This window comes from Populus alba, chromosome 1 (genome assembly GCF_005239225.2).
Source record: "Populus alba chromosome 1, ASM523922v2, whole genome shotgun sequence".
NCBI lineage: Eukaryota > Viridiplantae > Streptophyta > Magnoliopsida > Malpighiales > Salicaceae > Populus > Populus alba.
In genome coordinates, this window is record NC_133284.1 from 8,887,878 (window position 1) to 8,901,402 (window position 13,525).

The 13,525-nt window shown below is 30.5% G+C and overlaps 2 protein-coding genes across 2 annotated transcripts; both read left to right on the forward strand.

The window, feature by feature from the left end:
- The first annotated feature begins 5,859 nt into the window (after window positions 1-5,859).
- LOC118033772 (disease resistance response protein 206) lies at window positions 5,860-6,638 on the forward strand. The gene has a single exon (XM_035038867.2). It carries the CDS (start codon window positions 5,980-5,982, stop codon window positions 6,529-6,531), a length of 552 nt encoding a protein of 183 aa, XP_034894758.1. The 5' UTR covers window positions 5,860-5,979; the 3' UTR covers window positions 6,532-6,638.
- Window positions 6,639-8,882: 2,244 nt separating this feature from the next.
- Window positions 8,883-9,668, forward strand: LOC118033771 (dirigent protein). Its single transcript, XM_035038866.2, has one exon. The coding sequence runs from the start codon at window positions 8,934-8,936 to the stop codon at window positions 9,492-9,494; it is 561 nt and encodes a 186-aa protein (XP_034894757.1). The 5' UTR covers window positions 8,883-8,933; the 3' UTR covers window positions 9,495-9,668.
- Window positions 9,669-13,525: the final 3,857 nt, after the last annotated feature.

A 13,525-nucleotide genomic window follows, 5' to 3' on the forward strand; every position in this document is an offset into this window, starting at 1 on the left:
TAAAGTTCAATTCTCAATCAATTATATATTGAAGAATGAAATTGAAAATATAATTTTAATTATATAAAAAAAGATTTTAAAAAATAGAAATTAAAAGAATAAGTATCAAATTTAAAAAAAAAAATAAAAATTTTATTTAATTAAAGGGTGAAAATGAAAAAAAAATCAATTTAGTAAAAGAAAAAAAAAAGAATGAGGATCAACATAAAAAAAATAATGTTGCAATTAAAAGGTGAAATTGAAAAAAATAATAACTTTGACAAAAGTATCAAGAAAAAAAATTAGAAACTAAAATAATAAAAACCAAATTGGAAACTATGATACCTTCAATTTGAATTGAAGGATTAAACTAAAAACCACTAAGTTTTTTACAAAAAAGAAAAAAAAATGTAAAGAATAAGGACCACATTTTGAGAATGTAATGTTTGGTAAATTAAGATTGAATGATGGAATAGAAAATAAATAAAACTTTTACAAAAAGACCAAGACAAAAAATTAGAAATAAAAAGAATATGGATTGAAATTAAAATACCAACAACAAAAAAAAAAATTATAATTCTGAAGGGAGGAGAGAGAAGAATGAAAAAAAGGTTAAATGGTCAACAAGAAGATATTATATAAATCACCCTAATATTTTTAGGAGGCGCTACATATACCACTCGAAGGGCACAGACGCCTCTCACACACCTTTAGGTGTACTAAATGCACACGTCCATTTTTTTTTTATTTATTAAACAAATATGGAATTTTTCCTAAGTTGACTTTGTAATTACAAAACAAAACCCTTAAAAGTTGAGAATGCCCCTCGTCGAAAGGTTTAGAGTTTTTAATTCTAAGGGTATTTTTGTCATTTTACTATAAATTTTAGTTGTTTATTATTTTTATATTTGTGCAAATACCAAATTATCCCTCAACTTAAATTACAATAACACAAAACTATTATGAAAATACAAAAATACCCTTTGATGTTAGGTTTAAATTTTTATTCTTCCAATGATATTTTAGTTGTTTCACTATGCAATTTAGATGGAAAAAAAAATATTTATCCCTAGTTAATTTGAAAAAAAAAAACAAATGGACCATGTAAAAAGACTTTTAATGCCCTGGAAAGCTAGGTTTGACTTTTTTAGGTGGAGGAACAAAGTGATTATTATACCATTTCAATGAACAATGCGAATGGATTTGGAGCTAGAGTAATTTTTCAAGGCCAAATAGGGTTTATTTTTAATAATTATAATACTTGAATAATAACACCAAACTAAGATATTATATAAATCACCCTAATATTTTTAGGTGAGGTTTTAGTGTCATTGAGTTAATTGTAACTTGACCATGTAGTAATATTTAAGTGTTCATTTATCTATGCGGTAATGTGGCATTTCAAAATGCATTTATGATGTAGCTAGGCTATCAAAAATTAAAGGTTCTCATATGGAAATCTGAGTTGACTTTTGTTAGCTTCAAAACAAAAAAAGAATCTTATAGAAAATGAAAAAAAAATTAACAAAATGTTGGTGGATGAAGAAAAAAAGAACTTAAAAAAGGAGGAAAAAAATTAAGAAAGCTCAGATAAACCTTATAAATCTCAATTGATCTCTCAAATTCATAACCCATTAAATTATAGACTTAGACTCAATTAAAAAGCTCAACATCCTCCTAATTATGTGTAAGAGGATAAAATAAATAAATTTAATTTAAAAACAAAATTGCTTTTTAAAAAGCTAAATATAACAAAGACCGGAGAAAAAAAAAACCTGGGGCAACCCTTGCTATTTTAAAAAGATAAATAAATTTTATAGAAAGCAAATAAAAAAAGTGTTAGATGATGAAATTAAAAAAAAAACTTAAAAAAAAAAAGAAAAAAAAAACAAGCAAGTCCGATTGAACCTAACCCGGGTTAAACTTTCAAACTCGCAACCATTAAATTCTAGACCCGAACTCAACCAAGAAGCTCAACACTTGAAGATTTAAATGTTGGAGGATAAAATCAATTCATTTAATTTAGAGAAAAAATTCTTTTAAAAAAGAAAAATTTAAAAAAACAAAAAACAATTATCATAAGGTAACTTGTGTTATTTTTAAAATGATTGAGAAAATCTATAGAAAACAAATTAAAAAAGAAAAATAAAATGTTGTAGGATGAAACCAAAAGAAAATGCTTTAAAAAAAGAAAAGAAAAAAAGGAAGTATGAGTGAACTTAGTAAACTTGGATTCTCAATCATATTTTTTTAAATATTTGGTTAATTAAAATATTATATGGATCATATTAACCTTTTAAATCTATATGCCATAAAATTTTAAATTTGGACTCAACTAAAAAGCTAAATACCTAATCAATTAAATATTGTAGGATGAAATAATAAAAAAAATTAGTCTAAGGCAACAATTATTGTTCATTCATTTTTGTTCTTTTTTAAAAAAAAACTTTATTTATTAAATTACCTTGCTGCATCAATGATACCCAAAAACTACTAAATAGCCAAATACAAAAGACAAATGTGATTTTTTTATTATTTGCAAAAAGTAACCATTATACAATGAAAATATAAAAATACTATCTAACCCTATCTTTTCTTGTAATAACTAATATGGCTCGTGAAATAAACTTTTCTATCCGTGAGATCTAGCTTGATGGAAATGATATAAAAGGACAAATAAGTAGCATTGTTCTCTTTTAATTTTATATATAATATAATATAATAAAGAGTAAGTCATGCGAAGATATCACTTACCATGACCAAACAAATTGTTCAATCAACACCAACCCCAACCAATCATCCACCAGAATTGATTAGAATATACATTATGGTTGCTAAAAGAGTCACACGTGGGGCCACAGCAAGTGCGTTTTCCTTTACAATATCCACCGGAAGATGTTATTTTTTATTCAAGAATATGCGGTCATGTCTTGGACACGAGTTGGATTGAATTGGCTGAACAGACTCTAACCATAAAAACCTTTTTTTAATGTCTAAATTATTTTTAGCAGAAACCTCACCTCCATCCCTAATGTATTTCCAAATTTATGTCAAAATAATTAAATCTGTCAATTTTGTCTCTAATTTTTAGACATTTTTAATAAAATGGTGCTGATTTTACCGAATATTTTTCTCAAAATCACTAGTTGAAAAAATCGAAAATTACCATAGTTCTTAACAAAAAAATAAATAAAAATCAAGTTTCATTTAAAATCACATTGTTGCATTGCATGAAATAACAAGACATATTATGAAACCCGTTTATTTTTGTGTTTTAAAAGCATTTTTAAAAAAATTAATTTTTTTTACTTCAAATTAATATTTAATTAGTTTTTTTTTATCATTTTTATACGGTGATATCAAAAATATTTTTAAAAAATAAAAAAAATTATTTTGATATTTTTTTAAATAAAAAACACTTTAAAAAATAATCACAACTGTATTTTCAAACATATTTTTAATGGGTATGGAATGGAAGGAAGTCACTTGGGAAATATATGATACTTTAGGGGATGTAAGTGAAGATATTTTAATGCAGGCCCCAGATTAAGAATCGGTGGATAAGTAATGTTTCCCTTCTTCTTTCTTTTTTTATCAGCTAATGTTTATTGTCTAATGACTAAATAAGTAAAAGCAGGTCGTGATGATGACATTTTTTTTTCCAAGGGCCTGCCCCTTTGGGAATCGATGCGACATCAAGTATTGTGACAATTCTCAACTAGTATGATGTCTTTTATTGTTTTATTATTATTATTATGTAAGGTAGTTTTTAATTTTTTTTTAACATATTAAAATATAGTTTTTATAAATTTATTATTCTTTTCATATAAATATATATATTTTAAAATATTTAAAAATAATTTCGAATACACTCACACGGGATCACTCCAAGTCAAGAGTACGGCTTAGGAAAATCCAACACTTCCGCTCCAACCACGGCAGCCAGCCTAGACCTATGCTTCTTCTTCTTCTTCTTCTTCCTTTTTTTTCAAAGGACAGCTTCTCAGCTTTTCACCAGTGAATTTTTTACTCCTGTGGCAGGATTTGTATTTGCTATTTTCGTCGATAATAAGAGCATATATGCTATTTAGAAACATCAAATTAGTAATAAATTTTTTTAATAATATAAATATAGTTTTTTTTTATATAAAAAGTTATTTAAAAGAGTAAACTATATTTTAATATATTTAACACACAATTATTTTAACAAATCAATATAAATTAACTTGACAGATCTAAAAATAACCTTAATAATTCTCCATCAATTCAATATTAAATAATAAAATTAAAAAATATATAAAAAATCAATCCGATTCAATTCAAATGAACTCGCCAAACCTATAACACGGATTACAAAACTAGAATAATATCATAAAAAACAAATAAAAAAATATAAATTTAAAAAATCAAAGAAAAAAAACTAGTGGAAATAAAAAACCGTTGAATGAATAGTGTTTTATAAGGTTTGGTATTTTTGCAAAATATATAGAAATAATATTTTTGTAACAGAAATTATATTTTAATATTTTATTTAGCATTTTCTTGGAGCATGTAAAACAATAATTGAAAAGTCAAATTAATATTTTTTATCATTATTTTTTTCTTTACATTTAGCATATCCCTTGAAGATGTCTAAGAGTAAAAACCCCATTGAATATTTTTTGTTTCTTTATTATAAGCAATGGAAGTCTTTGATTGGTTTGTTTTATGATATTATAAACAATAAATAAACTAGCTTATCAATCCTAGAGAGAGAGATGGCTATTCTTCTACGGATTTAATTAGCTGGAGAAGGATTTTATACCACACAGATGATCTGTCCACTTTGACCTGTTCAGTAGGAGAGGAGCAGGGGAACAAGTGGAACATGTCTTTTGGCACGCTCAAAGATTCCAAGCCAAGCCCCTCTGATGCTTTTCCCTCTTTTTTTTTTTTTTTTTTACGTGTAATTTTTCAAGAACTGAAAATCACAAAACAGGCAATCCACTTTCGACTCGAGTACTCATTGAGTCCTTGAGCTTCGAGTTGGATAGCCACCCCTCTCCTTTTCAACTGAGAAAATCCTAAATTCAATACAATTTAGGATTTAGCATGTCAATTTCATCCTAGCCATAACCTTTGATTTTTTCTGTCAGGCTTATTGAATTTGTACTCTTACAGACAAATATTATCAAAGCTTTATAGTTATTTATTAAAAAACTATTCTTAATTCAACAACCCAATAACTTAAACTATTAAAAAAGATCTTGAATATAATTTATATAATTATTTAACATATCATTTCAAGTTAAAGTTTTTAAAATTAAAACTTGTATAGATCCATATTATTTTATGCTTAATTTTTATTAAAGAAATAGGGATAATAAAATTTAAATTCGTGACCGTTTGATCATTAAGACTCTGACACCATATTAAAAAATTAATTCAATTCAAACACTTTTGGATTAAATTGATGTATTATAAAATAATATAAATTATATTTTAAAATTTTATTTAATCAATTAAATTTTTAAATTGAATTCATTCTAATTATTATGACTTTGCCGTTTGCTAGTCGAATAACATAGGCGCAGAGGGAATAACGCTTTACAGCCTTTAGGTGCATTCTGGCAGCATCCATGATATACTATTTGGAAGTGAAATATAAGTCGCCAGAGGAAACATCCTTGAAAAGAAAAATTGATGAAAAGGGTGTGTAGTAGGTAGCCAGTTAACCAGTTCTGTGAAGACAAACCCAATTCAGAATAAAAAAAAAAAAAAAAAAAAAAAATCCACGGGCCATTTATCAACAAGATTTGTTGAGATTTTTTCAGCCCCTTTTTTTTTAAATTGATGATATTCCAAATTAGATAAAAAATGTGGTCATTATATAAGGAGGAGTAGAGAGCTAATTACTCACAAGTCACAAGTTCTAGCTTTAGCACTAGCTCCTTCGTCTAAATCTTGTTTTTGCTCATCTTGCTTCATTTCTCCCAAGACTATCTTCACCAGGGAAAAAAAATGAGAGCAACCTGTATTCTTCTCTGTTTCTTTACGTTTCTTCTTGTGTCTTCAGCCCATCCGGGGAAGAAGAAGCAGTACAAACCGTGCAAGGAATTAGTCCTATACTTCCATGACATCATTTACAATGGCCGGAACGCTGCCAATGCAACCTCGGCAATTGTGGCGGCGCCGGAAGGCGCCAACTTAACCATCTTAGCAAGCCAGTTCCATTTTGGCAACATTGCAGTTTTTGATGATCCCATCACCCTCGACAACAATCTTCATTCACCGCCGGTCGGTAGGGCACAAGGCATGTATATTTATGATACCAAAAACACCTTCACTTCCTGGCTAGGCTTTTCTTTTGCCCTCAATTCCACAGACCACCATGGCACCATAAACTTCATCGGAGCGGACCCAATCATGGTAAAGACTAGAGATATATCCGTGGTCGGAGGCACTGGGGATTTCTTTATGCACAGGGGAATTGCTACCATAGCCACCGACGCCTTTGAAGGCGAGGTGTACTTCAGGCTCCGAGTTGACATCAAATTCTATGAATGTTGGTAAAAAAAAAGCATCACGCATATGCATGATTTGTTCAAGACTGAGTGAGAATTCGGGTTATGCTTTTGTTGCAGTCCCTTCTCATTGAATAAGACATTATTTTGAAGATATATATCCTTGCACTATTTAATTCATTTCATTTTCACTACTTTATAGCTAGGAAGTTTTGGAGGTTCCATGCAGTTCTATTATCAACAAAATCATTAATTCCTCCGAGCTTCATTTTGAGGACCTTAATATATTAGTCCAAGCAACCTTGGAGCATAAATGAACTTTAATTTCAAACAAAATTTAATTGATAGTGACCACAATTATTCATATTCACAAAAACCAATTTAAAATCAATGATAATAAGATTATAATAACTTAATCAATATAAAACATACACACACTGCGGCATTGTGCAATGTGAATATAATAAATTGACTTATTTACAAAATCATCAAAATATGCACAAATATCTTATAATACATAGCTTATAAAATTAATCATTTTAGATCATAGTAGACCATTACTTACCTTTTGTTAGAGATTCATACATAATCACAAAGCCATACATCTTTTTTTCATATCTTTTACTGAATGAATATTGAAGTGTTGTTTATCCTTTGCAATTTTATTAACCGTTTTCAAAACATGCTTTTGGGTATGATTTGATTATTAATTTAGGATAAAAAAACAGAAATAGTAAGGACAAAAATATATTTAATTAAAAAGATAGGGATAAAAATAAAAACATAAAAATAATTTTTTTTTGTATTTATAAAACAGGTGGTATGAAGATAACATGTTTTTTGTACGTTTTGGTGATCTGCTGAGACATTTGCTAACCTTTCCCTCCTTTTTTTCCAATAACCCTGCCTGTGATGGCTGAAATACCTCCTTCCCAGGCAACCATTTTTTTACCACAAAAATACCTCAAATCTCACCCTTTAAAAATTATATATATAGGCCACATGGAGATCTGAAATGATATGGAAAAAAATCGTCACAAATTCCTCTATTTTTATTTTTTAATTATACCAATCTCACCATCAAATAAATAATAAGATATAGATATTATTAAACCCAATTTAAAATCCATCCAAATCTAATTCAATATATATATATATATATATATAATTTTATGTTATGTTAAATAATAAATAATAGTTAAATAATCAATACCCTTGTACAATTGATAAAATATAAATATTTAAATTTATTAATTGATAGGTAATATAAAAAAACCCAGCCGTTGATATCCATTTCCATCTATAACATGGAGTTATACACTGTTATAGGTAAAAAATCATTGTTAGTCCTCCCACTTTGGACTTTTGGTCATTTTCATCCTTTTACATAATTTTGGCTTAAAATGAACTCTGATCCAGTATTGAAATGTGGAGATTTTATACTCCATGTCCCCTCTCCACCATAAACATTAGGTGGACCCCACGGATGCAATTAGTCGATCCAGTATTAGAAAACCGCTATTATTGAGAGAACAACACATGTGCACCCATAATTTCTAAAATTAATTAAAAATGTCAAGAATTAAATATTAAAAATTAAAAACCTAACGAGTTTTTAATCCGTCCATTATTTATATTGCTTGTATATCAATAATTATATCCTTAAAATTTTAAACTATAACATATATTAAAACACCTAGATTGTAGCAATCCAGTATAATAGTCAATGAGTTCACCTTCAATATTAGTTTTTGTTAATATTAAATTTATTATTATTTATTAACAGGATAAACAAAAAAGAAGAGCACCGCCTCACCAATGATCATTATTATTCTGTTTTCTGATTTAACACACGGCTGCTTATTATTTCAGTTAATGAAATAAATGAAGCGAGAAATAGGCTATAGAAATCTACAAATAAATACACACAAACATACCAGAATTGGATATATGTATAATTAAATATTTCTTTAAAACGTAATATATCTATTTAGTCTCTCCTTATCAGCTCCTCTACCTGATGTGATTTACTATATATGGTGCTACGTACAGCCTAATATAATGATATATTAATGGTTTTGATCTTACATTAAAAATCTGACACCACTTAAATATTTCAAATCAAGATTAATTTCCTCATCTTTTTTCATAAATATTCCTGTAACAGTAGTTAACCGAGTCCCTTAGTGCATGTGCATCCAATCATGATCTCTATCGTAGGTTTGAAGTCAACAGATTAAGAGGAGTTGTTCGAAGAGATCGATAAAGCAGATTATTCTTGATCTGGTAGAGTTAACAACGCCAGTGCACCAACAATGTCTTCAAAGCGAAGCTTTAGTGCATACTTTATGCAAAAATCAATAACCAGGCTCTCCTATATAAGAAGACTGAGCATCTTGCCTCCTCCCATCTCCTTCAGGAACTCATATATATTCTCCGTGCTCTTAGCAAATGGAAGCTAAAAGAGTAATCTTAGCTCTCTTCCTTCTCTTCTTGCTCTCTAAATCCTCTGCTTTCCCTAGCAGAAAATCTCGAGTTCATAAACCATGCAAAAGATTAGTCTTCTACTTCCATGACATTATTTACAACGGCAAGAACTCCAAGAACGCAACCGCGGCAATCGTGGGGGCACCAGCTTGGAGCAACAAGACCATATTGGCTAACCAGAACCATTTTGGTGACTTGGTTGTTTTTGATGACCCCATTACCTTAGACAACGACCTACACTCGGCTCCGATAGGTCGTGCCCAAGGGATTTATGTGTATGACAAGAAAGAAATCTTCACTGCCTGGCTGGGTTTCTCTTTCGTTTTTAACTCTACTGAGCATAAAGGAAGCATAAACTTTGCCGGTGCTGATCCGTTGATGAACAAGACAAGGGATGTTTCAGTGATTGGTGGGACTGGAGACTTCTTCATGGCTCGAGGAATAGCCACATTGATGACTGATGCATTCGAGGGTGAAGTTTATTTCAGGCTTCGTGTTGATATTCAGTTGTACGAGTGCTGGTGACAGTTTTTGCTTCGAGTTCAGCATTTGATGTTCTCTCTTTTTAATCGGTTTTTCAGCAAAATTAAGAGGAAGGTTGATTTCCTTTGGAGTTATTGAATCCAGATTCTTGTATCACCAAGTGTTTTATAATTGAAATCAACTTTTCATGAGGTTATAATTAACTATTATGGTTAATTTGTTCTCGTATGTTTGATTATTTTTTGTTTGGAAATATAATAGTAATTGTTTTTAAAATAATAAAAAATATTAAAATAAATATTAATTTAAATTTAAAAAAAAGGTGGGAAAAGCAATGCAAAAGCCACTATGAGAGTCCGTATTTGATATCCAAACTTTCATTGTGTTTTAGAACGTGATTATAATTGTTTTTTTAAATTTTTTTCATTTAAAAAAATATTAAAAATTTATTTTTTTATTTTAAAAAAATTATTTTTAATATTAGTGTATCAAAATAATATAAAAATATATACAAAAAATATTAATTTGAAGTAAAATAAAACAAAAAAAAAAACACTTTTAAAATACAAAAAATTATATAAAATGAAAATTTTGTGCGGTTCATTCAATTAAAGGAATTAATAACATCGTACAGCAAGTTCTCTGGTGCTCCAACCTGATACATTACTATTATTATATATATATAAAAACCAATACACTATAATTAGATTTTAAATTTATTTTAAACTTGTAAATGTCAAGCTGAAACTCCCTCCCCCCTACACATAGGAGAGTTATAGGTCTTTGGGATTAAAACTAGGTCACCACCGGACCCTAACGGCCTAACCTCCCTCAGGCAGCATTATCTCTTAACGTTGTAAGAAGTGTTGTCCAGCTGGCACCATCACATCATTAACTTTCCATCCCGACCCAATCCACCAAATTATTAGGCAACCTATAACCACCCCACTACTGCTATCGAAGACGATCCCGGCACCGGAGTGCTCCACCGCAATTTGATCGTCTCTTCAATGCCCAACCTCCCACTATTTTTTGTTTTTTTTGCAGTTAGATGACGTTATCAAATCAGCTTTACGTAAAAAAAAAATCATAACAAATTTACTGATTTTGGACCACCAAAATTACAGGAGTCATGATAAATAAATAATCCATATATATATATATATATATATATATATATATAAAAGATACAACTTCTAACTTATTTAATAATTTCTTTGTAGTCATATAATCCAATGACCTAATGTGAATGTTTCTCTTGCTCTCTTCGCCAAGGTCAATCCTTTTCTCCTTCATTCCTTTCACTGTTGAGGTAGAAGAATGATTCCTTGAGAAAATGTTTTCTAAATTAAAATTATTTGTGTTTAAGATTCTTATTTAACTAATATGATAATTTAAGTTTATCTTTATCTTATAATCTCCCTCGTATTCATGTATTTAGAATTGAGTTTATTTGAATATTAATAAATAATAATTTAAAAGGTTAAATACTTGTGTGCTCCTATTTTCAATGGGTATTATCATTGATATTGTGAATTTGTGTGTGTGTGTGTTTTTTTTTTTTTTTTTTGAGATGGAACCCTTGTAAAATAATAACAATGCCTAACCCACTTATAATTACTGGTTCCATGGTGGCCCACGAAGCCCATTTTCTTTACTTTATATTGATCTGACCTTCAAGCGGAGGCTGACAATCGTTGCCTTTTCTTAAAGGAGCTTACAAGAGGTCCAGCCATTGATTTTCGTCAATCCCTCACAGACTTGACAGGCAGGTGGCGCGACCATAATCCTTGAAAGTCTTGGTGCAGGGTATATTTTATTTGGGTTCTCTGTTACAAGTTGACCTCTGTCTCTCTCAAGTTTCTGTTCTTCTCTTCGTTTTTTGTCTTTCTTTTTTTATTGCCTTCGTTGGTAGTGTGCCTTTTGATTGTTTGATTTATGTTTTCGGGTCCCTCTTACTTCTACTTTGTTTATTTGCTCATTCTGATCTTCTCTGATATCGGTTAGGTTATGCTTGTGGTTCTTGGTTTCTTTTCTGGTGCCTGTTAGGGGGTTTATTCACGTTTATTTTTCTCTCTGCTCGGTTGTTTTGTTCACCAGGTTAGTTTTCTTTCTTTGTCTGGTTAGCATCTTCATGTTTCTTTTGTTTTTGCTTATTTGGGCTGCTGCATGTTTCTTAACTCTGTATATTCTCATATGTTTTCTGAGCTAGCTTCAGGTTGCAGCTTTTCTTTGGTGCTTTTCTATCGTCTTGTTGCTTGTTGTTGCTCGCGCTTTAGGGAGTCTTTACTGGTATGGCAGGTCCTAGTAAAACATGTCTTCCTAGTAAAATAGAAGATTTAAGAAAAACGACACTCCTTTGTATTATTATCAGAATATGATTAGTGTTTAAATTCCTTCAACTGGCGACAAATATTATACGCAACCTATGAACCCTTATTAACCTATAAGCTTACTGAAGAATTGTGTTTAAATCAATATTTCCTCATAAAAAAAAAAAAAAAAGCCTTTGAACATTCGTGAAACATGATCAATTTCAAGATGAAGCTGGAATTTGGCCCAGATAATTACGTCCTTTCATCTTTACAACAAAATTTAAGTTGCATCTTTGTACTAAAAAACGGCAAGCATCCTGATATGGATGGACATAAAGAAATTATGAAGAAGAATACTGAAGGCTTACCCATAAAGGAACCATTACTCGAAAGTTGAAAGGGTAAATCCCAGCACATACACCAAGTGACTCTATGATGTTAGGGGTTACTACATCCTCATAAGCACGAAGAAATGGAGGAGGATATTTAGCTAAAACCCAAATCAAATCATATAAAAAGAAAACCCAATATTTAGATTAGAAGTGTAAAGAAACAGAGGATGAGGAATGATTTTTCCTCTCTTCTCTTTGCCACTACCAATTATTCTTCCTGTTATTGCATCCCTAACTGAATAGATAGTGCTAAAATACTCGCTATATATATAGCGAGTGTTGATCAAATGGTTAAAATGGCGAGCCATTTAGCTAGCAACAATTCTTCAAGAAAAAATTACACATACCATTTAGCCATGACCACCTCCATGATTGCCATTGAATTGACCACACCCTTGCCTCTGGGAGTTGATGAATGCCCCGTCCTCCTGTAAAGGGTTGCTGTCGGGTGGCAATATTGGCTAAGGCAGGGGACAAGGATAAAGTTTGATTATTGTGTTGAGTACATGCCTCGCACATCAGTAGCATAAAATAAACCCCTTCCAAGGTGAAAGAGGTATCATGGTGAGTGACCTTGGAAACAAGAGAGTCATACTCTGAACCAAGATCAATAAGTAAATACGTGATGATATCATCACACATAAAAAGTTGTCCAGTAATATTCAACTTGTCTATTAGACATTTGATTGTCATGAAATAATCACTTATGGTTTGACTTCCTTTCCACAGAGTAGAGAGTTGAGAGTGAACTTGTATTGCTTTAGCACGAGACTCTGATGCAAAGGCAGTGCTTAGAGCTATCCAAACTTCTGTGGAGGTGCTGTAATGAGTAATCTGTGCCAGCACCTCATCTGAAAGAGAAGAATCGATGCAGGTAAGGATAAGATTATCCTGGGTTTCCCAATTAGCAAAGGTTGGGAATTGTAGAACCATCAGAGGCAGTGATGGTTTTAGCAGGCTGTTGAATGGTGCCATCTATATAGTAGAAGACCTTCTGACCTTTGAGGTAGGGTAACATGGTGGCTTTCCATGTTGGGTAGTTCAACGTTTGAGTTTAGTGAGGTTGGTGGAGGAGGATGGGTTGAAGATGGGAAGGTTGGATTTGAAAGTAGTTGAAGTTGTGGAGTTTAAGGAGGCATACATTTTGAAGAGGATCAATTAACATGCTTAGGCAGCTCTAATACCATGTATATTATTCTACATACTTTAAGAATACAGTGTATAAGGTTTTATAGATGGATTATCTATAACCTTTTCATCTACGTAAGCTATTTAAAAATGAAAAGATGATATCACAATGTTAAACAAATCAATTAGCCCGAAATATCAGCAATTAGTTTCAGTTTTGAATTCTATCTCCAACAGT

Coding starts and splice junctions, on each gene's coding strand:
- LOC118033772 (XM_035038867.2), top strand. CDS start 5,980: ATGAGAGCAACCTGTATTCTTCTCTGTTTCTTTACGTTTCTTCTTGTG.
- LOC118033771 (XM_035038866.2), top strand. CDS start 8,934: ATGGAAGCTAAAAGAGTAATCTTAGCTCTCTTCCTTCTCTTCTTGCTC.